General features: G+C 38.5%; 1 protein-coding gene across 4 annotated transcripts in view; it reads left to right on the forward strand.

Annotated features, from left to right (window-relative positions):
• The first annotated feature begins 278 nt into the window (after positions 1-278).
• The window catches only part of LOC108425123 (uncharacterized protein PB18E9.04c-like), a 30,308-nt gene continuing 9,065 nt past the window's right edge, over positions 279-21,521 (forward strand). The window contains exons 1-7 of one of the 4 annotated variants that reach the window (XM_037535658.1): positions 279-490; positions 1,758-1,821; positions 13,590-13,800; positions 15,765-15,907; positions 17,865-17,953; positions 18,101-18,678; positions 19,669-19,830. In XM_037535658.1, coding sequence (XP_037391555.1) covers positions 13,590-13,800; positions 15,765-15,907; positions 17,865-17,953; positions 18,101-18,678; positions 19,669-19,830 — 1,183 coding nt within the window. In that variant the 5' untranslated portion in view covers positions 279-490; positions 1,758-1,821. Of the gene's footprint in view, positions 491-1,268; positions 1,822-13,589; positions 13,801-15,764; positions 15,908-17,864; positions 17,954-18,100; positions 18,679-19,668; positions 19,831-21,521 lie in introns of those variants that run through there. The other 3 variants (XM_037535659.1, XM_037535660.1, XM_037535657.1) reach the window with 3 other exon arrangements.

Below are 21,521 nucleotides of genomic sequence, written 5' to 3' on the forward strand. Positions count from 1 at the left end.
TGTGCCTCGCCGAGTAAAATCATGATGGAAACATGTTAACATGCCAGGGGTAATACTTTAATATATCACTAATTAAATGTGGACTGGATGCAAACAGAAAGACTGGCGTCTCAACACTATCCAACCTTATTTACTGGCATTCTCTTGCTATGCCTTTTTCAGTTATCGCCTCTAATACTGAATTTAAATTTTCCCAAAGGCTAAAATCTCATTAATCGACGATAAATAAGGATGGAATGTTTTACGAATTAGCACAAATGCTACTCGTATGCAACAGAAACGCTGTGCTGTTGTGAGAGCCCCTCTGCGTGCAACTGAAATTATGCCTGAACATAAATACCCTGAGGACTATGAAGTCTTAGCGAAGTGAACCGCGCTGGGAAAATCAGAATAATACTAAAGGATAAACGGTGTTAAAACACACTGTACACCCGCTACAGCTCGAGTTGTGGATGCGCTTGTCTCGTGCGTGCCCGAGTGGGACCGAAAGGTGAGAGAAACCAGAGCAGGTTTTATTTGACATGAAATGCATAATGTGAGTTAACCTCATTTTTCCCCACATGATGCTCGGTTATGCTAAAAGACGTTTAAAACTGCGTGTTTCAATATAAGGTCTTCACTGATAAATCTGTGTAGTGCTTTTTGGTCTTTTCACTGATCGGTCATTTTGAAGCGGGTCGTGAAGTAAGGAGGCTCACGTTAGTGGAGAATCCCGCGGAGGGAAAACTTTTATTTAACGAGACAAAAACGAAACTTAACTCGCTTCCAAAACAACAACTGAACTACTACCAACTAGTGCCCCCCCGCCCCCACCCTCGAGTCTCTTAAAGGGCTAGACCCCGTTGAGTGCCTTAACGCCTGTCCGTTGCGGATTCGCTCCTGTAGTAGCCCCTACAATTTCACTGATCGGTCATTTCTCGCTGTAAATGATAATGATATATGGATGTATTAACTAATGACTTGTAAATATTTATATAATGAATTTACTTGGCGGGGCACATCGTTAATTAATTAATGATGAATTCAGACACGTTACATGATATGTAAATGTAATGACTAAAGATGCACAGACATGTTAAGCAATTAATTGTATCATATCACTATCAAATTTATCGTTTCATACTGTCTTTTTTCCTGGCACATTATTACTGATAAAGTAAATTACACTGTGAGGGCATGACACTGAGTCCAGCCCTTGTCATATTATTGTAGTGAAATTTCTGATAATTCATTCATTATAAAATGTTAACACAGTGATCCCACTGAGTTTCCTGTAGATTAGTGTATTGTATTAGTCTATAATGTGGATAACCTACATCATCTCCATCAGACGTTATGCATTATAGAAAGGGTCCTAATTAATGTATTAAATTGTGGTATTAATTAACAGCCTGAGTTAGAATTATGCTAATAATTAACATTATTAATAATTAACTGTAACTCCCCTATGTAAAACCTTTCAGGACTAGGTATAAAAGTCAGACAAAGATCACAGGGGTGACTCTTGGTTACACAGGGCTTTTAATGGAATTAAGGTATCTTTATCAGACAATAATGCCTTTTTTTAAACAGTACAGAGTAGAACAGAGTAGTGTGTGAATTTACAAGTGTAGAGTGAAAGATGGGTCATATTTCTAGCTCAGCAGGTGACGCTGCAGCCATAAAATTATCTTCATTGTGACTTCCTTGGTACTTTCACTTCAAAGCATGTCTTTCTCTTTAATGTGTGTGATAACCACGGGATGGGTGACTCCCAGCGCCAGTTAACGGCGCTACTTTCTTTTAAAAACGGATCCCAGAGAGCTGAACCGGTGTGCAAAGGTAAAGGACATTTCTTTATGTTTACAGCTGGCTTTCCAATCACTTAGTAGGAAGCGTAGAGGCGATTAACAGCTGTGGGATCGTTGTTGGCTGATGTGTTAAACTGAGTAATTTTTGGTCATGTAGCTACATGTTGTGATGATGTACTCAATGTTTCAAGATTAGTATCAAGGTCGCATCTAGAAGGCCAGAGTGCGATCACTGTAAAAATGATGCAGCTTTTACACTTTAAAGAGTAAATAACCTGATTAACTTGACATTTTGAGTTGATTGTTGATTAAAGTTGTAATATTAAGTCAACAGAAGAATAAAAAGGTAAGTTGTTGAAGTTCAATGAACTCAACAGTTGAAGTTAACCCAGTTACTTTTTGAAAGCTGCATAATTTGTTATTTGACATATTTTACAAATCATATAGTGATACATTTTTGTTGTACTTTGATAAATAATAGGTTTTGGGGCTTTCTTGCACCAAGTCGGGGAGGATGGGGGTGGTTTGCATCCTATACACTCTCAGAAATAACGGTATGAAACTATCACTGGGGCAGTAGCCCTCTTGTCACAAGGGTGGTACCTTCAAGGGTACATCTCAGTGCATTTAGTCAGGGAACGTAATTGTACCATAACCCGTTGCTGACTCCACACACCCCGTCTCATCTCCAGGCTTTTTATATTTTATTGTTCTGTTTTAAAGCATTAAATTATAAAAAGGTACAAATACATACTTTTCACCTGGGAACAACTGGATCGTCAAGCCACTGTTGTACCTTTGACAGCACATTTACATTTAAGCTTATAACATTGAACCCCATCATATTTGTAGCTTCATTTGAACCATGTTATGCCGCAAGTAAGATTTCCTCTTATTTCTAATACAGTTTATTTGCTATAACTGTACATATACATATCATCCTGTACATTCTAAACCCGCGAACTAATTTAATAAGATCTTAAATAAAAGCAATTATTCTGTTTGGCTTTTCTGTGTAGGCAAGAAAATGTGCATAGTGCACAGCACAGTATCTGTATGTGTATTGGAGCATTTGGCAGTTAAGCTGTCTCCCAACCACTGGCTTTATGGCTTTGGTTTTAAAGTTGATTAGCATTTCTAGTTTCAGAAATTTGGAGAGAAAAGACTCCTCAACAGGGTTTGGTTGACCCTCCTCAACTAAGCTTTATGCTCTTTAAAAGAGCTGTAGGTTAGTTTCTTGTCGTTTTGAATCTCAGAAGACATGGCATGCTTAGTAATGTTTGCATGCGTAGTAATGATCAAATTGTAAGTCGCTCTGGATAAGAGCGTCAGCCAAATGCCATAAATGTAAATGTAAATGTAGACACAGCAAGTAACCAAAGCAGTGGGGCTTTATGAAGTATCAGTTGGCTGGCTACTTTTAGGTATTTACATTTGTACGTGCTAAAAGTACCTACAATAAAAATCATACATCAAGGAGAAATATAATTAGAGGGCGTCTACTTTTAATTGTATACATTTTACACTACTGCTGTAAGTTTTCTTCAGGTCTGGCATGTTGGGGGTCTCCTTTTTGTATTTGTGTAAGGCTGATAATGAGCCTAATGTGATGATCATACTTGGTAAACTGAATAATTGCATATTATCTCACATGACATATAACTGACCTTGAAGACATTCAAGCTTGTAGCTTACATCAATATAACATTTATTCTAGCTAGAGTAGATGATGTTGCTTCCGTAGAAACGTGTTGGTTGTGCATAGTGCGTCGCAAAAAACAGAAATCTTCTTGATGCTCTACACACATATAATACAAGTGATTTGCTAGTTGTTAAATTCTGTCAGGAAACGTTTATGTAAAATGTGCTTTTACTTAATTTCTTCATTCTTGTTGATATCACAGCATTATTCTGGCCCAAAACGAGGTACTTGAATAAAATTATATGAATTAGGTTATTCCTCATACTCATTTGCTTATTTATAATCAAGGAGTCACTTCTACACTCAGGGCAGGAAAGAAATCATTTGCTTGAATTATAAAATGAAACATATTTTAATTTACCAAGTTGATGCCAAATGATAACATCAAATGGGATAAACGGAGTGTTTTTCTTGCACTTTACCACTATTTTATTAAAATAAAGACGACGTTTTTTCATGAAGTTTGAAGAGCACATGTTTTTCCTTACAACTGACAGCCAGTAAGGGTAAGGTATGTAATCTGTTTTCTTCTTTTTTACACTTTGTTTTTAGGGAATTCCATCTTTTATCTAGTTTTCAAATAAATTTCCTAGCTAGTTCTTGTCTGAGTGTTTGGTAGGTAGATATATTTGAAATTTGGAATACTCCCTTGCATATTTTGAAAATGACACACTAGTAGCTTTAATAGCTTAACTTTGACAGTAGATTCATTATCCGTCCCAAATTAACTTGATTAATGTCTATTAAATATCTATTAAATATCATTATACTAAGTAACAATTGTACTATATATAAGTTCAGTCCACATTCTACAGAATTATGCTGAAATATTATGGCCAAGAATTTCTGGTGTATGGTATGCCCTGCTTTGTTTATTTACCTCTGCTCTTTATTTTCCCTTATTATTGTCCCTTTCCCCATAAGAATATTAAAAATGTTACAGAGGAACAAGCAGGTGATGCCGATGAACTACATTTTGTATTTTTTTCATGCTTGTGTCTGTGACTGGTCACACGTTCCATGAATTTTAATATTAGACTTAGAGGGATTTACATATGATTTTAATTTAAAGTTTGAGTTTGTGACTTTCCTTTTGAAGGTGTATGCAAATGAAATTAATGCGGTACAGTGTTTCTAGAAAAGTTATAAAGTTTTGCTTTTGTTGTTTAATAAACGTCCTATGATTTTGCTTCTTTAAGGTGAAATGTAATGTCTGCATAACCTCTAAAATTAAACTGTTTAGTGAATGTAATTTATTACAAATGTCATCATAACATCTCCAAAGTGATCTTATTCTGTTCTATGTTAAGTGGCTTTATCAATAGGGCAAATTGAAAATGCTAATTGCATCATTACAGGCTTAGAAACAGATTCTCAGAGAGGAAATTATATAAATTGTTGTAAGGATGGATTTCTCTATACTGTCACTCCACTCTGTCCACGATTTGCACTAGAGGGAAAGATATTGGAATGCTGAAAAAGGTGTGCCAGTAGTGAAGTACAGATTAATAAAATCAGTTCAGATTAATAAAATCTGAACAGACACATTAATAAATAAATGTAATGTTTACTATGTTTGTCTACTTGTATGTTGCACTGTCAGGTAGTGCTAAGGGTGAGGTTCTTGTGTAGTTATATGTTTGTTTTCAACTTTACTGCTAATATGTATTTGTCAGACAAACCAAAATAAACAAGGAAAGTATGTCACAATGAGTCATTAATCTGATATTATTGTTGTCATTGAGTTGTTTCCTGGTAACAAAACAAATAGTGTTTCTCCAAAATATCTTGTCTTCCGTTTGGGTCTTTAGGTTTCTTAATGGCTTGTTTATGAATCCTCTGATTGTCTCTAGTCATCTTGTTGTTGGACATGTTTTTCTCTTTTTTCTTTTGGATGTTACATGTTGTCTCTTCCAATGAAAGAGTCCTAGGTACTCCCTAGTCTGTGCTGCGTTACCTGAAAGCGTAGTTGAACAGCTACCACAGTTTGACCGAGATACTAGAGATACTATTGTTTTGAACCTTCTGTCTCTATGTTTACCCTGTTGGTTGCTCAAGGTACGCTTTCAGGAAATGCAGTCATGCTCAGTATGCTGGCAAGTGCAGGCAGGTCAGTGAAGTACCACAATAGCCACAAGTTCGTCTTTGGATCAGCCTACAGAGGACTAACTGTCTGATAGAGGATCACTGGTTATTGGGGTTTATAAAATGCCCAAAAGCTAAACAAAGTAAGTGCCAAGTCTGCAAGCCATAGCAACAGTTGTTGACTTCCTCTCGGAGCCAAACATCATAGTTCCTGTGCATGTTGGACTCACTCACCAAACAAGGGCCAGCACAATAGATTGTTTTCTGCCATATTTGTCTAGAACCAAAACTTGAGCACAGGGAAGGTGCTAGGGTTAGTGGACATCCAGGGCAAGGCTCAGGAGTCAGGTTTTTATTTATTTATTGTGTAATGTTTTTATGATTTTAGCTGTTTCTACACTTTCAGTAGTTTCTGTATTCAACTCATGAAGATATTGCTAATTAGCTATAATACTCTACAAGGCTTTGGCCGACCAGGACTGGAATCTATAAGCATTATACAGTATTGTGAAAAAGTGTTTGCCCCTTCCTGATTTCTTATTCTTTTGTATGTTTGTCACACTTAAATGTTTCAGATTACCAAACAAATTTAAATATTAGACAAAGATAACACAGGTAAACAAAATGCAGTTTATAAATCAAGGTCTTTAATATTAGGGGAAAAAGAAATCCAAACCTACAGGGCACTGTGTAAAAAAATGACTGCCCCCACCCTTAACACATAAATTAACTATGGTTTCAGAATCAGAATCTTTTATTGATCCCAGAGGGAAATTGCATTTTTTACAGTTGCAACCATTTATCACTTTAATAATTTAAAACAAAGAGAAATTTGCAACATGTACACGAGATTTAAATTCTTATGAATATAGTAAAGTGGTAGTGACTGTGATAATAAATATTAAACATATAGTATAAGGCAATTGAAATTATTGCACCTCTGAGTTATTGCACACAATTATTATTATTATTGCACATATGAACAGTACAGTTTGGTATTGAGTATTGCACAGATGACCCACACTTTGTGAATCACACATTGAGGGAGTTATAGAGTTTGATGTCCACAGGTAAGATGACTTCCTGTGGCGCTCTGTGGTGCATTTTGGTAGAATGAGTCTTGCACTGAATGTGCTTCTGTGTCTCATCACTGTGTCGTAGAGTGAGTGGGAACCATTGTCCATAATGGCCTGGAGCTTAGACAGCATCCTCCTCTCCGACACTGCCATCAGCAAGCCAGGCTCCACACCCACAACATCACCGGCCTTGCGGATCAGTTTGTTGAGTTTATTGGCGTTGGCCACCCTCAGCCTGCTTCCCCAGCATGCAACAGCATAGAGGACAGCACTCACCACCACAGAAGATCCTGAGCATAGTCCGGAGACGACTTTGGTCCTTCCTGTAGAGGGCGTCAGTGTTCTTAGCCCAGTCCAGTTTATTGCCAATATACACAGATATTTATCCTCCATGGTGTCCACACTGACCCGCCTGATGAACACAGGGGTCACCGGTGCCTTGTCCCTCCTCAGGTCCACCACCAGTTCCTTTGTCTTTGTCACACTGAGCTGCAGGTGGTTCCTTCACCGTCCCCCTGTACTCAGGCCCCAAGAGTCTCTTCAGTTGTCTTCTCACCTGGTCAGCAGTGAGACTCACTGTAGAGGTTATGGGTGGGGGAGTGGTGGAGGTGTGCAATTGGGCTGTTACAGGAGGGGGGCAGGCTATCAGGAGGGGGGGGGTGAGTGGAATGGGCTGCTGAGGACCGGCAGCAGAGGAGTCAGGATGGGGAGGACAGAGCCTGCAGTGTCTAATCTGTTAAAGAAAAGATTTTGCTTGTTGGCCCTGTCTACGCTGCCCTCTACTCCTCTGTTTTTGCTGGACCTGATTCTGGTGATGGTCCTCATTCCATTCCAAACCTCCCTCATGTTGTTCTACTGGAGTTTCCACTCCAGCTATTTGTTCTTCACCTCCTTGATAGCTGACTTCAGTTCCCTCTGGATCGTTCTCATCTCCACTCTGTCAACAGCTCCAAAGGCCCTCTTCTTCTTGTTGATGAGATCTTTAATGTTTGGATAACTTTTAACAGAGCTTGTTGTTTGGGTAACATTTAACAGTCCTGGTTGGAACAGTGTAGTCCACACAGAAGTTAGTGTAGTCCGTGATAGTGTAGTCCGTGATAGACTGTGACGGACTCTGTGAGCCCGTCAATGTCTTCTCCATGCGGCTCACAGAGCGCCTGCCAATCAGTAGCCTCAAAACAATCCTGGAGTGCCTCGTAAGTCTCCTCAGACCATCTGCTCACTGTGCACTCACTGATCACTGTCCGCTCACTGATTACATCTTAGGAAAGCTGAGTTCAATTTCCCTAGCCACACCCAGGCTTGATTACTGCCACACCTGTTCTTAATCAAGAAATCACTTAAGTAGGACCTGCTTGAGAAAGTGAAGTAGACCAAGAGATTCTCAAAAGTTAGACATCATGGTGCGAGTGAAAAAAAAATTTCAGTGTAACAGGTAGGACCTGTCTAGTTGCTATTGCCCTTTTAAAATTAGCTCTAGGTGGGACCCGCTTTGGTATGTATGAGCTCAGTTCCCTTTTAATATCGCGTTGCGATAAGAAAGTTGCGCCGGCCGAGTGGAAGTTCCGTGAGACTTCATGTAACTCTCGTTTGATCTCGTGCATGGAGAGCGCGCTCATATGAATGGTTGGGTTGCAACAAATGCTTTTAATCATTGGAGCCTCCGTTTTAACAGGAATTCTTCATCTACTGGGACATTGGTGGTGGAAGTGAGCAGTGCAGTGGTGGAATTGTCTGCATGCAGCAAGTTGATTCAAGTCAAAGCAGCAATTGTGGATGTTGCAGTTAGTCGTATGAGTGCTCGAGGCTTGAAGATATGTTTCCAGAGCAGCTGAGACTCTTCATAACAATGAAATAACTAGCACTGATAAAGCATCCTGCAAGTTGCCAAGCAAAGTCAATCACTGTTTTCCTTAGTCTCCTAAACTGGTTGCATTTTCTTTCTTTTTGTTTGTTTTAGTATTGTTGGAAGACATGGTTATGTATGAAAACCACTAACAGTATTCAGTGGGCCAGAGCCTGGGTTCAGGGTTTATTAATAATTGGGCTATGCTACTGGGGTGTGCTATAAATGTCCTGGCATTATTATTTGGAGTGATGAGTGTGGAGTAGTCTCATGTATTTATTTTTTTGGGGTTTGTGGTGCTTCATTGTAGTGTGGTTTGGGGTGTAAATTGGTGTTGCCCTGGGCTGACTAAAACCTTTTATTATTTTTATTTTCCTGAAAGCTTGGTTTTAATCCTGAAACCTATTTAAATATTACTGGTTAATCTTCCAGCATTATTGATCACTATTTGTATTTTAAGAGACCCCACAACAACATCCAAAGAACTGCAGGCCTCACTTGCCTCAATTAAGGTCAGTGTTCATGACTCCACCATAAGAAAGAGAATGGGTAAAAATGGCCTGCAAGGCAGAATTCCAGGATGAAAACCACTGCTGAGCAAAAAGAACGTAAAGGCTCATCTCAGTTTTGCCAGGAAACATCTTGATGATCCCCAATACTTTTGGGAGAATACTCTGTGAACTGACAAGACAAAAGTTAAACTTTTTGGAAGGTGTATGTCCCATTACAGTAACGCAGCATTTCAGAAAAGGAACATCATACCAACAGTAAAATATGGTGGTGGTAGTGTGATTAGTCTGGGGCTGTTTTGCTGCTTCAGGACCTGGAAGACTTGCTGTGGCAAATGGAAGCATGAATTCTGCTGTCTACAAAAAAATCCTGGCGAATGTCCGGCCATCTTTTCGTGACCTCAAGCTGAAGCGCACTTGGGTTCTGCAGCAGGACAATGCTTTAAGATTTTGGAGTGGCCTAGTCAAAGTCCTGACCTGAATCCGATTGAGATTCTGTGGCGTGACCGTAAAAAGGCGGTTCCTGCTTGGAAACCCTCCAATGTGGCTGAATTAGAATTCTGCAAAGATAAGCGGTTCCTCTGTAAAAGACTCATTGCCAGTTATTGCAAAAGCTTGATTGCAGTTCTTGCTGCTAAGGGTGGCCCAGCCAGTTATTAGGTTTAGGGGCAATTACTTATTCACACAGGGCCCTGTAAGTTTGGATTTCTTTTTCCCTTAATAATGAAGACCTTCATTTATAAACTGCATTTTGTTTACTTGTGTTGTCTTTGTCAAATTTTTAAATTTATTTGGTAATCTGAAACATTTAAATGTGACAAACACTTAATGCAAAAGCATAAGAAAGGAAGGGGGCAAACACTCTTTCACACCACTGTATAAGCATTTTATAAGTATCTAGAGTGTTATGTGCAATAAAAATAGTTGTTTCAAAGTGTCTTATTTGCAGGCTCAGTACATTTTTGTCTTTGGACATCTTTAAGAAAATAAAGACTGATTTAAAATATAATAATAGAATAAAAACATTATGCAGTTTAGTGTTGCCTCATTAGATATATGCAACAAAAAAATCACCGCAGTGTTGTGCTTGTCTCAGTAGAGAATAAAACTGTCCCATGTAAGTGGGATGTGTTATCCATTATGCTTTTCAGTCACTTAAAACACACACATGAACAACTACACTATTGTTATGTACTAGCTTGTAAACATACTTAGAATGACATTACTATTTTCAGCCCAAAGTTTTGTTTGAAGAGTAACTACACCCCACTATTTCCAGCTAACTCCACCCCAGCTCAACTTTGATTAATGCTTAAAAAAAGGAGGCTTTGGTAGGGGAATTGTAGTAATGTTTGTGTTTGGAGGTGGGGCTGTAAGGGGAAACTGGGTGGGCTGAGCTGCTGTTTTTATATGGCTAATGTTAGCTACCAGAAAATATAGAGAGTGGCAGAATCAAACAGCACTTTTACAACTTCAAGGTCTTACGAGGTTCATGATTTTTCTCCACGACCAACCCTATCTTCGAGGGGGGATAATATTTCTGATCAGGTGGTGCGTCTTGAGACGTACCAGTATGAGCCTCTGACTGTAAACGCTATACTCGGTGGTCTGTGTGAGCAGCATGAGTTAATGGTTATTTCGTTAGTAGCATGAGTTTTTTGTGTGCCGTCGTGTAGTAAGATACAATACAGTTAATTAGGCAGACATAGGTGTGTGTACGTTGTGGATTTTACGAGGCTCAGCCAATCATATTTTAGGACCGGAACCATCCGCTTTATAAAATGTTAACCAGTGGTGTCTACTTTTGCAACAAACCTACATCACTGTAAAGAGCTTTATAAAGTTGATGAGTCACTCAGTCTTCCATCCATCCATTTTCCAGGCTTCTAGGTAATATTCATTTGAAAAATTCACATTTTAAAGAATTGTTCTAGCGATTACCCCAGAGTCCATTTGTGCTGTTTTTCTTAGCTTAGTTTTGTATACACTACACTGCGTGCCATGCATCCACATCTGACATGAGTTTAGAATGGCTTCTTATGGTAAGAGGCCAAGTATACTGTACTGCGAAACTGATGATTTGATGAAGTGGCTTGTTTGAAACACAGTCACTTATGACAGTAAATGTGTTTACATGCACTTAATAATCTTACAGCTGCAGAAAATCAGATTTAGTCAGTAATCTAATCAATGTGTTTACATGCACTTCAGTAATCAGATAATGTGAAAACTCTGGGTTTACATGAGTCAGGCAGTAAGCATATTTTTGCTTTCAATAAATGAGCCAATAAACTCAAACTTCATGTTGCAACCTTTTTTCTTTCTAAAAAGCTTTTTTCTTTGCTACAGCAGTCTCTGCACATGCGCAGACTGAAATCTGATTTGCTGAGCTAAAATCCAACTCTCTCAGATTTCTAAAATGGATTTCCAGAATGGAGTATGGTGTTTGACCATTGAATAATCGGATAACTGCAGAAATCTGATTATGATCAGATGTTTATCCGTCTGGCAATCCAATGGACGAGTCTGGGTTTGGCAGTTGCCAGGAGAACAGTACTTGTCTGACTGCATTGTGTCAAGTATAAAGTTTGGTGAAGTTGGGGGATTATGGTGTGGAGTTGTTTTTCAAGAGCTGGGCTCAGCCACTTAGTTCCAGTGAAAGGAACTCTTAATGCTTCAGCAGACCAAGAGATTTTGGACAATTTCATGCTCCCAACTTTGTGGGAACAGTTTGGGCACAGCCTCTTCCTGTTCCAACATGACTACGCACCAGTAAACAAAGCAAGGTCCATAAAGCCATGGATGAGCGAGTTTGGTGTAGAAGATCTTGATTGGCCTGCACAGAGTCCTGACCTCAACCCGACAGAACACTTTTGGGATGAATTAGAGTGGAGACTGTGAGCCAGGCCTTCTTGTCCAACATCAGTGTCTGACCTTACAAATGCGCTTCTGGACAAATGGTCAAAAATTCCCATAAACTCACTCCTAAACCTTTTGGAAAGCCTTCCCAGAAGAGTTGAAGCTGTTAGATACAAAGGGTGGACTGACATCATATTAAACCCAATGAATTAAGAATGGGATGTTACTCAAGTTCATATGTGTGTGAAGGCAGATGAGCAAATACTTTTGGAAATATAGTGTATATCACACATCACAAATATGCACAATGTGTAAAATCATAACACTGTCCCAATTAACTCCACAGAATATAACATTTTTTATAAACTGGATGATGTATTCACATACACAAACAATTCAGCCACAAGATCTAATAACGAGTGCTCATTTACGTGTGCAGTGCAGTAGATTGCCTGAGCAGTTAATGGCCGTTTTGCAGGTGATGTACAAAGGATAATTGTGTGAATGACAAGTACAAAAACAGTAGTGGTGTCGATAGAAATAAAAAAAAAATATATAAAAGGGATATAGCCAAAAAAAACGGTGTGGTAAAACGAAAAAGTAATGCGGAGGAAACTATAGACTACTTTTTAACAGCTTATACAAATTCTAAATTATTAAAAGATTACTCCATTTCACTTCATTTAGCAGTGTGATTTCATTGTTTTCTCAGGCTTAACTTTTGCTCGACACCATCACTGTGGCTTTTTGCCATAAATCAGATTTCTTACCTGTTTATCATTCTGGACCCCTTTTTTTTTTTTTTTTTTTTTTTAACAGTGCCCTACAAATGATCAATAATTTGAAACATATGATGTACAGTACTAGCACCATGTTCAAATAATTGAACCAACAAAATTATTATTGTATTATTGAAAACATATTCATACATAAATTTGTGGCCTGGGTTAGACCTACACTCCCAACCTGAACAGTGGTCCTAGTCTGGTCTTGAGCCTGGTGTTAATTTACAGATCCAATCACCTTCCTCAAAATGATTTTTAGTAATGGCACTGAGTGCAAAGTTAATGTACTTGTATTGACATTGCCCTATATTTTGCACCCTTAAAGATACAATATTAAAAAGCCTATGGGCTTATGGATGCTTAGTTCCAATCATGTGTCCCCTACCCCAACTGTCAGACATTTTTTATTTGTAAAATGGATAAACGAATGTCACAAAGCTAAAAAACCCTGGATTTTGTCTGAACTTTTAAGCATTTTTATAGATAACAGTATGTCAAACTGTTTGTTTCAGAGTTTAGTATTTTAATAACTATTTAATAACTATGGCCTTATTGAGTGGGTGAAGAGTGGAAAGGTTGTTCCATTCAAGGGGCAGTTGTGGAGGTTAGGGAACTTTACCTGTAACTGGTTGCTGGTTCGATCCCCAGTGCTGACAGTCCATGACTGAGGTGTCTCACCTAACCCCCAATTGCTCCCCGGGTGCCGTTGATAGGGCTGCCCACTGCCCCCTAGTGTGTGTGTATGTAGTGTTTCACTTCACGGATGGATTAAATGCAGAGGTGGAATTTCCCCATTTGTGGGATTAAAAAGGTATCACTTAACGTAAACCTGTGCTAATTTGTTTAGGTGGTTTTGTAAAGAGAAGTATTTAAAGTAAGTTGTTTGTGAATCTTGCCTTCATCTAAACAATGTCTTATTATTTTCTTTGTTCCTTAGATGTACATAATTCTGCTTTTCATTTACCTGGGAGGAACCACATTACCATTTGTGAAATGTTTCAGTGATGGCAATTTTGATGGCTATCAAGATGTGTGTCAGTCAATGGCAGTTGATCATGATGGACAGCCCAATCAGAATCCAGCATCAAATCCTTTTACAGTTGTTCCTGATTATGTTGATGTCACAGTTTTGCCAACAGTTGTTACTGGTGAGTCTCTTTTTCAGTCTCACATGCTACTTTTCAGTGAGTCACATTGAGTCTTTAATTTTACCCAGCCAAAATACGATGAATTGAATTATGATACACTCTCTTCATAAGGTGTTGTGATTCTTTGAAATCCATATTGTTTTAATATTGAAAAACTTGCAGACTTACAACCCCAATTCCAATGAAGTTGGAAAACAAAAAAACAGAATACGATGATTTGCAAATCCTTTTCAACCTATATTCAATTGAATACACTACAAAGACAAGATATTCAATGTTCAAACAGATAAACTTTATTGTTTTTTGCAAATATTCACTCATTTTGAATTTGATGTCTGCAACACGTTCCAAAGAAGTTGGGACAGGGGCAACAAAAGACTGGGAAAGTTGAGGAAAGCTCAAAAAACACCTGTTTGAAACATTCCACAGAGGAGCAGGTTAATTGGAAACAGGTGAGTGTCATGATTGTTTATAAAGGGAGCATCCCTGAAAGGCTCAGTCGTTCACAAGCAAGGATAGGTCGAGGTTCACCACTTTGTGAACAACATTGTTGAGAACAATGTTTCTCAATGTGCAACTGCAAGGAATTTAGGGATTTCATCATCTACAGTCCATAATATCATCAGAAGATTCAGAGAATCTGGACAAATCTCTGCAAGTAAGCGGCAAGGCAGAAAACCAACATTGAATGCCCGTGACCTTCGATCACTGCATTAAAAACAGATGTCATTCTGTAACGGATATTATCACACGGGCTCAGGAACACTTCAGAAAACCACTGTCAGTGAACACAGTTCGCCGCTCCATCTACAAGTGCAAGTTAAAACTCTGCCATGCAAAGCGAAAGCCATATATCAAAGCCACCCAGAAACGCCGCCAGCTTCTCTGGGCCCGAGCTCATCTGAGATGGACTGATGCAAAGTGGAAAAATGTCCTGTGGTCTGACGAGTCCACATTTCGCATTGTTTTTGGAAATCATGTGACATCGTGTCCTCCGGGCCAAAGAGGAAAAGGACTGTCCAGATTGTTTTCAGCGCAAAGATCAAAAGCCAGCATCTCTGATGGTATGGGGGTGTGTTAGTGCCCATGGCATGGGTAACTTGCACATCTGTGAAGGCACCATTAATGCTGAAAGGTACATGGAGCAACATATGCTGCCATCCAAGCAATGTCTTTTTCAGGTATGTCCCTGCACATTTCAGTAAGACAATGCCAAGCCACATTCTGCACATGTTACAACAGCGTGGCTTCGTAGTAAAAGTGCAGGTACTAGACTGGCCTTTATGAAGTGCAAAATATGTCAGAGACCCCGGACTGTTGAGCAACTGAAGTTGTACATCAAGCAAGAAGGGAAAGAATTCCACCTACAAAGCTTCAACAATTAGTGTCCTCAGTTCCTAAACCCTTATTGAGTGTTGTTAAAAGGAAAGGTGATGTTACACAGTGGTAAACACGCCCCTGTCCCAACTTCTTTGGAATGTGTTACAGGCATCAAATTCAAAATGAGTGAATATTTGCAAAAAACAATAAAGTTTATCTGTTTGAACATTAAATATCTTGTCTTTGTAGTGTATTCAATTGAACATAGGTTGAAAAGGATTTGCAAATCATCGTATTCTGTTTTTATTTATGTTTTACAGAACATCCCAACTTCATTGGAATTGGGGTTGTAGAAGAACACTATGCAATAGCCATGTTTGTTGTTTATTGCTTTTACAAATTTGAAGGATTGAATTAAGGTGATGTTTTGTTCTTTTTGCTTTTCATTGTATGAGGCAACACCTCTGACTGTTACCAGAACAAAAACTTGCAGAATAACAAGCATAAAGTAAACCTTGCTGCTCTTGAACGTTTAGACACAGGTTTAAGCATTATAATCAGGACAAATACATTTGATATATTGGAACTTGGAATTCTTCAAAATATAATTTATTTGTATATTTTTAATCCCTTGACTACTGAAGTGTCCCTCACAGCTAATTCAGCGAGTCAACCTTTCCGTGGCTTCATGTTGGAGGCAAGAGAAACTAACGATGGTCCACCTGTGGGTGTATTTTCTTTGTTGGACTCATCCATCAGCAGACTCCAAAGCTGTAACGGCGCTGCTGTGAGTGTCCCGTAGAGCTGGGTATTGTCAGAAACTTGATACATGACATACGTGTCATGACACAATACAATTCAATGAAAACACACTGGATATATATCAGATATTTTTGGTCAGTGTTTTAGTTTTGAACACTGTAATTATAATAAATTAATGAATAAGGTTGAAGAGAATGATGACTTTGTTATAAGAACACCACATTATGCAAACATTATCCTTTTATCTAAAAACACAATAACAATGAATAAATAACACTGGGGGAGCTTCTAAGTAGTGCTGAGGCCCTGCTCAGAGCACAGGCAAGCAAAAAGTGAACTTTCTTTGATTTTGATCACAAAAATATAGCCCTGGAGACAGTAATCACGCAGTAGCGGGCACATATGCATGTGTGAAATTCTGTGATTGTAAAATGATCAGCAAACAACAGAATGTTCATCAACACATGCCACTGAACACATGCATGACGCATGACAGGAACATCATCCGTTTAGAATTTAACATGGGAGTGTACGTATGTTCCCAGGATTGGAGAACACAGGTACACTCCCTGTTAAATAGTAAACTAAAACATATGTTTCCAGGGCTCTATGTACCAAGGGCTCTTTGTTCCCGGAGCTCTATTGATGCATCATACATCAATTAGTGACATTAAGGGGGACCTGTAGAAGGTTCCCAATGTCATGGGTGACATCAGAAGTGTCATTAAAGGTCAAACAGGGAAGATAAGGGCAGATTTTTCAATAGGAACATGTTTTGCCTCAGCAATTAGGCTAGCCTCAGTGAGATGATTAGCTGGCTAAGTCAATTTTGAACCTGTTTACACTTTGCATTAACATGTTTTGTGTCTGGGTGGTATCTAGATTAACTTTGGCCAAATTCCATTAACCCTTTTCTCTAAAATGTATCTCCAGTGTGACCAGGTGAGATCTGAATGCACTTCTCCTGTGTTAAGCATGTCAGTTCATATGTTGTTTAAATTTTACTTGTGTTTACTACCATAGTTTACACCTGGCTTTTCATGTGGTCGTGACACCAGTAAGAGATCAGATCACCAAAAATGCACATTAATGTTAGGTGTGAACAGGCCATTGTAATTTAAACCGTAGTTGATGTAAGATGTACTGTAAGTGTTGAGATCAGAGCTGAGTTCAGAGTGGAGTTAAAATTAAGATTGTATAAGGGGAAATCATGAGGGTGAGTTAAAAACAGTAGGCCAATTGAAATGTTGTTGAAGATCAAAGTGATTAAAGACACATGGGAACATTGATCTGTTTGCGATGTAAATTTCAATAATATCATTATGAAGAGGAAACACCTTTTAACAGCACTACAAACATGTAACCCTCATGTGAACAGCTAAGTGCAAATCATAGCAGGCTAAGCTAATAACTCACTACAACTACAATCTAAGCCACATCTGTGAAAGTATAATAAGCTAATTAACGAACTACAAGGCTACTGGGCATTTCTCCTGAATGCGCAACACATAAAATGGACCATTTCCTTCTCCAACTCAGCCATTAACACAAATAAAAATGATTATTAGACACTGTTAGAGTACATCTACAAACAACAAAACACTATCCATTAAAAGTGTAAAAAGCCATCATTGTATCAATATATAAATCGCCATTTGTTCATACACAACATATTGCCATATTGATATTTTTGAACACAGCTGCAGTGACCTGTGAATTAGAAGAAAAGGCCCATAAATGTAAAAACTAATAAAAATGAGAAACTGAAATTAACATTTGTTTTTACAAATGTTGGTGACTCTGAAAAGTCAATGTGTGTAATTTTTAAACTGAATAAACAAAGAAAAAAAGTCTTCATCTTCATATATGCCTATGGCTAATCGTTTGAAAGAAATTTGCATAAACACTGATTATATTTCAAATGACTGATGAAAAACCTGCTTAAAATATGTATGTTCAAAGATATTGCGTCCTTTCTCTAGGGTAGTGCTGTCACACAAATTGATAACCAAGATAAGACTGCTGTAACAGTCTCATGGAGTGCTCCTAACACTGGACGATACTACTTCAGGTATCAAGCAACAACCAGCAAAATTAATTGCTAAGAGTTTGTATTATTCTACCAGGACAGTGGGTGAAAAAAAATTGTTGGTTAAAAAAATGCCAGTTGTTGTTTTGCTTTTGATTAGTGATTACTGTTGTTCATATGACTTTTCAGAGCCACATTTGTTGAGAACTTTGATATTTTCTGGCTTAGAAAGGATATATCCCCACCTACAACAACTACAACACCCTTTACAACAACGTCAACATCTTCAACACCCTTTACTACAACATCAACATCTTCAACACCCTTTACAACAATGTCAACATCTTCAACACCCTTTACAACAACGCCAACATCTTCAACACCCTTTACAACAACGTCAACATCTTCAACACCCTTTACAACAACGCCAACATCTTCAACACCCTTTACAACAACGCCAACATCTTCAACACCCTTTACAACAACGTCAACATTTTCAACACCCTTTACAACAACGTCAACATCAGCACTTACCACTGTAACTTCTGTACCTATCTCCACGCCTCAACCAGATCCAACTACTGTAACTGAAGTCACATCAGCAACATCTGTACGTGCATCAACACTGGCCATTTCTTCAACAGATACCACTGTTGCTTCTACACATGCACTGCATTCTGCCTCTACCCTACTATCAGGTCCCACAACCATAACTGAAGTCAAATCACTGGTACCCACCTCTACAACTGATCCTACAACATCTTCAGGTGCGTCAACATGGGGCATTTCCTCAGCAGCTATCACTATTACCTCTACATGTCTGCCTGTTGCTGTCATTAACCAGCTATTAGATTACATTCATCAACGTACAATATGTTCCACAATGTTCCACAACTCTATGTATAACAAAATAGCAACACTTATCAGCAATCAAATCACACTACTCTACTAGTCACTGTATGCCTGTTAAATGTGGTTACCTACTTATGCCCCTATTCAGCAATCAAACAATACTGCTGTGCTTAAAATCCTATCATGTCTATTATGTAACTCTGCATCTTATTCCATGGTAGACATTGCAGTGTCACTGCTGCCTTTAATAAACAAACAAATAACTCTACTCAAACATCAGATGCCTGCTTCACACCTCTATATGTGATCCTGCAGAGGCACCTGCATGTTTCTCTGCTTGTGCCCTTAATCAGCCACCAAAGAACACTTCTCTACTTAGACATCCTATGCCTGTTGTATACCTATATCCTTCTTCCTACTGAAGCACATGTATGTATGTCTTCCTTTACCCAACTAACACACCACACTGCTAGAAATACATATACTAGACTTAAGCTTCCTTTACAGAAAACACAGTTCTGTGCATTTTAATGCGCAGTTACTGTTTATTGTCTGAATTTAACATGTTAACATAGGCTGTTAAACCTGACCCTGAACATTTACCTATTAATCCACAACAAAACAATACTATGATGCTATGCTTAAATCCTCTCTGCTTGTGCCTTTAATCAGCTACCAAACAATTCTACTCTTCTTAAAGACATATGCCTGTTATATACCTATATCCTTCCTCCTACCGAAGCATGTGTCTGTCTTCCTTTACCCAATTAACACACCACACTGCTAAATCTACATGCACTACACTTAAGCTACTTCCAAGAAAAATCTGTGATCTTATGCACATTGATGTACTACCAGTGACCCATTCAAACAGGTTAAACATTGCATTTCCCTTAATCCTACAGCATCTTTAGGCATGTCAACAAAGGGCTTTTCCTCTATAGACACCACTGTTACCTCTACACATGCACTGCATTCTGCCTCTACCCAGCTATCCCACCCCACTACTATAACTGAAGTCACAACTCTGGTGCTCACCTCTACAGCTGTTCCTTCAACATATACAGGTGAGTAAATGCAGGGCATTTCCTCAGCAGCTATCAATGTTACCTCTACATGTCTGCCTGCTGCTGTCATTAATCAGCTATTAGATTACATTCATCTATTTCAAATCAACATAATATATTTTACATGTTCTATAACTCTACTATGATGATGTAAGGTACCCCTTACACATCACAACATAAAGGCTGATTGTATATACTTACCTGTACTTACCTGAGGACTGATTATCCTTGCCTTTAAAGAACAAAAGAGAATGAATGGGTCCACCTGTGTTTCTCACCTGGGTGAGTCCATCCTCTGTAGAAGAGAAAGGAAGGACAAAACCTGTATGAGAGAAAGAAAATGGTGTTTAATAATTGTACACGGTATCGTAAATGTACATAAATGACGTCATGAATGTAAATGTGAACAGTAAGTGAAGAACATTAATTATATTTACTGTCACATGAAAATATATTTAAATATTTGAAGCTATTGTTTTAATCCAGGCCAGTAATGGTTTATTCTAGGGGAGGAGCACCCTGTATATAAGCACCATTAGTGGGGGTACAGGGAATCCTTCTATCAGCTCAGTGGATGACTGGAGGTAATGAGATTAGAGATCTGTATGTCTTTGCAGTCACTGATCTGTCTTGTAGTTGTAGAGACTATTTTCGCTTTGTTTTTTGTTGAGTGTGTGTGCATGCATGTAAATATGTATATACCCATGAGTGCTGGCGTGTAAGTAAAGGTGACGGGGGGGAAAGAACTCTTTCCAGTTACTCAAACCATTTGCCTGACGCTAACCATAAAGTGTCCTCTACTACAGCATACTGCCAGGTTGAGGGACACGCTTTATCACATCTACATATACCAGAACAACAATACTTGTGTCTATTATGAACTAGAAGGCTCTCATTCACTGTTATTGCTTGGAGCACATGAGACGCTGAAATAAGACCCAGTGGCGGTGGATGTCCACGCAGCACGTTACAGCCATCCTGCCTGTTTTCTTTAGTGATTTTATAGCTTAGGTTTAGTCCCATAGAGAATGGGGGGGTTGCTGTGTCAGTAAAATATATATAGTATCTCACAAAAGTACTCACTTGTGTTGCCAGCTATTTAGACATTAATGGCTGTGTATTCAAGTCTTTTCAGAGGACAGTAAATCTGTACTGCTATACAAGCTATACACTGACTACTTTAAGTTGTATCCAGGTTTCATTTCTATAGTGTTGTCCCATGAAAAGATATAATAAAATATTTGCAGAAATGTGAGGGGTGGACTCACTTTAGTGAGATACTGTATATGCAACTCTCCAGTGAGATGTACAACTGTTCCTTTTTTGTGTGAATGTTTTACAGCTTGAACAATCAGCATGTCACTGCAGTTGGAACGAAACCTCACATCTCCAAAATGCTAACTTTACAGAAGAAGGAAAAAACATAATTTACTTTTAATATACTATATAATATACTGATACTTTTAATAATAACCAGACTGTTTCCATCATGAACTGTACACCAAACAGACATTTTCAAATGATGTTAAAAACAACAAAAATAGAAATACCAGGTTTTGTTCTGACAGCAGGGTGAAATAACTCTGGACATTTTCAAAGCATTTTTAAGGTGCAGTATACATCTATAACATCAGCTATGTAATAGTATGCATGATCTCTGAAATGTGCAATACAACTTAATTATGTATTAA

The sequence above is a fragment of the Pygocentrus nattereri genome, chromosome 28 (genome assembly GCF_015220715.1).
Source record: "Pygocentrus nattereri isolate fPygNat1 chromosome 28, fPygNat1.pri, whole genome shotgun sequence".
Classification (NCBI taxonomy): Eukaryota; Metazoa; Chordata; class Actinopteri; order Characiformes; family Serrasalmidae; genus Pygocentrus; species Pygocentrus nattereri.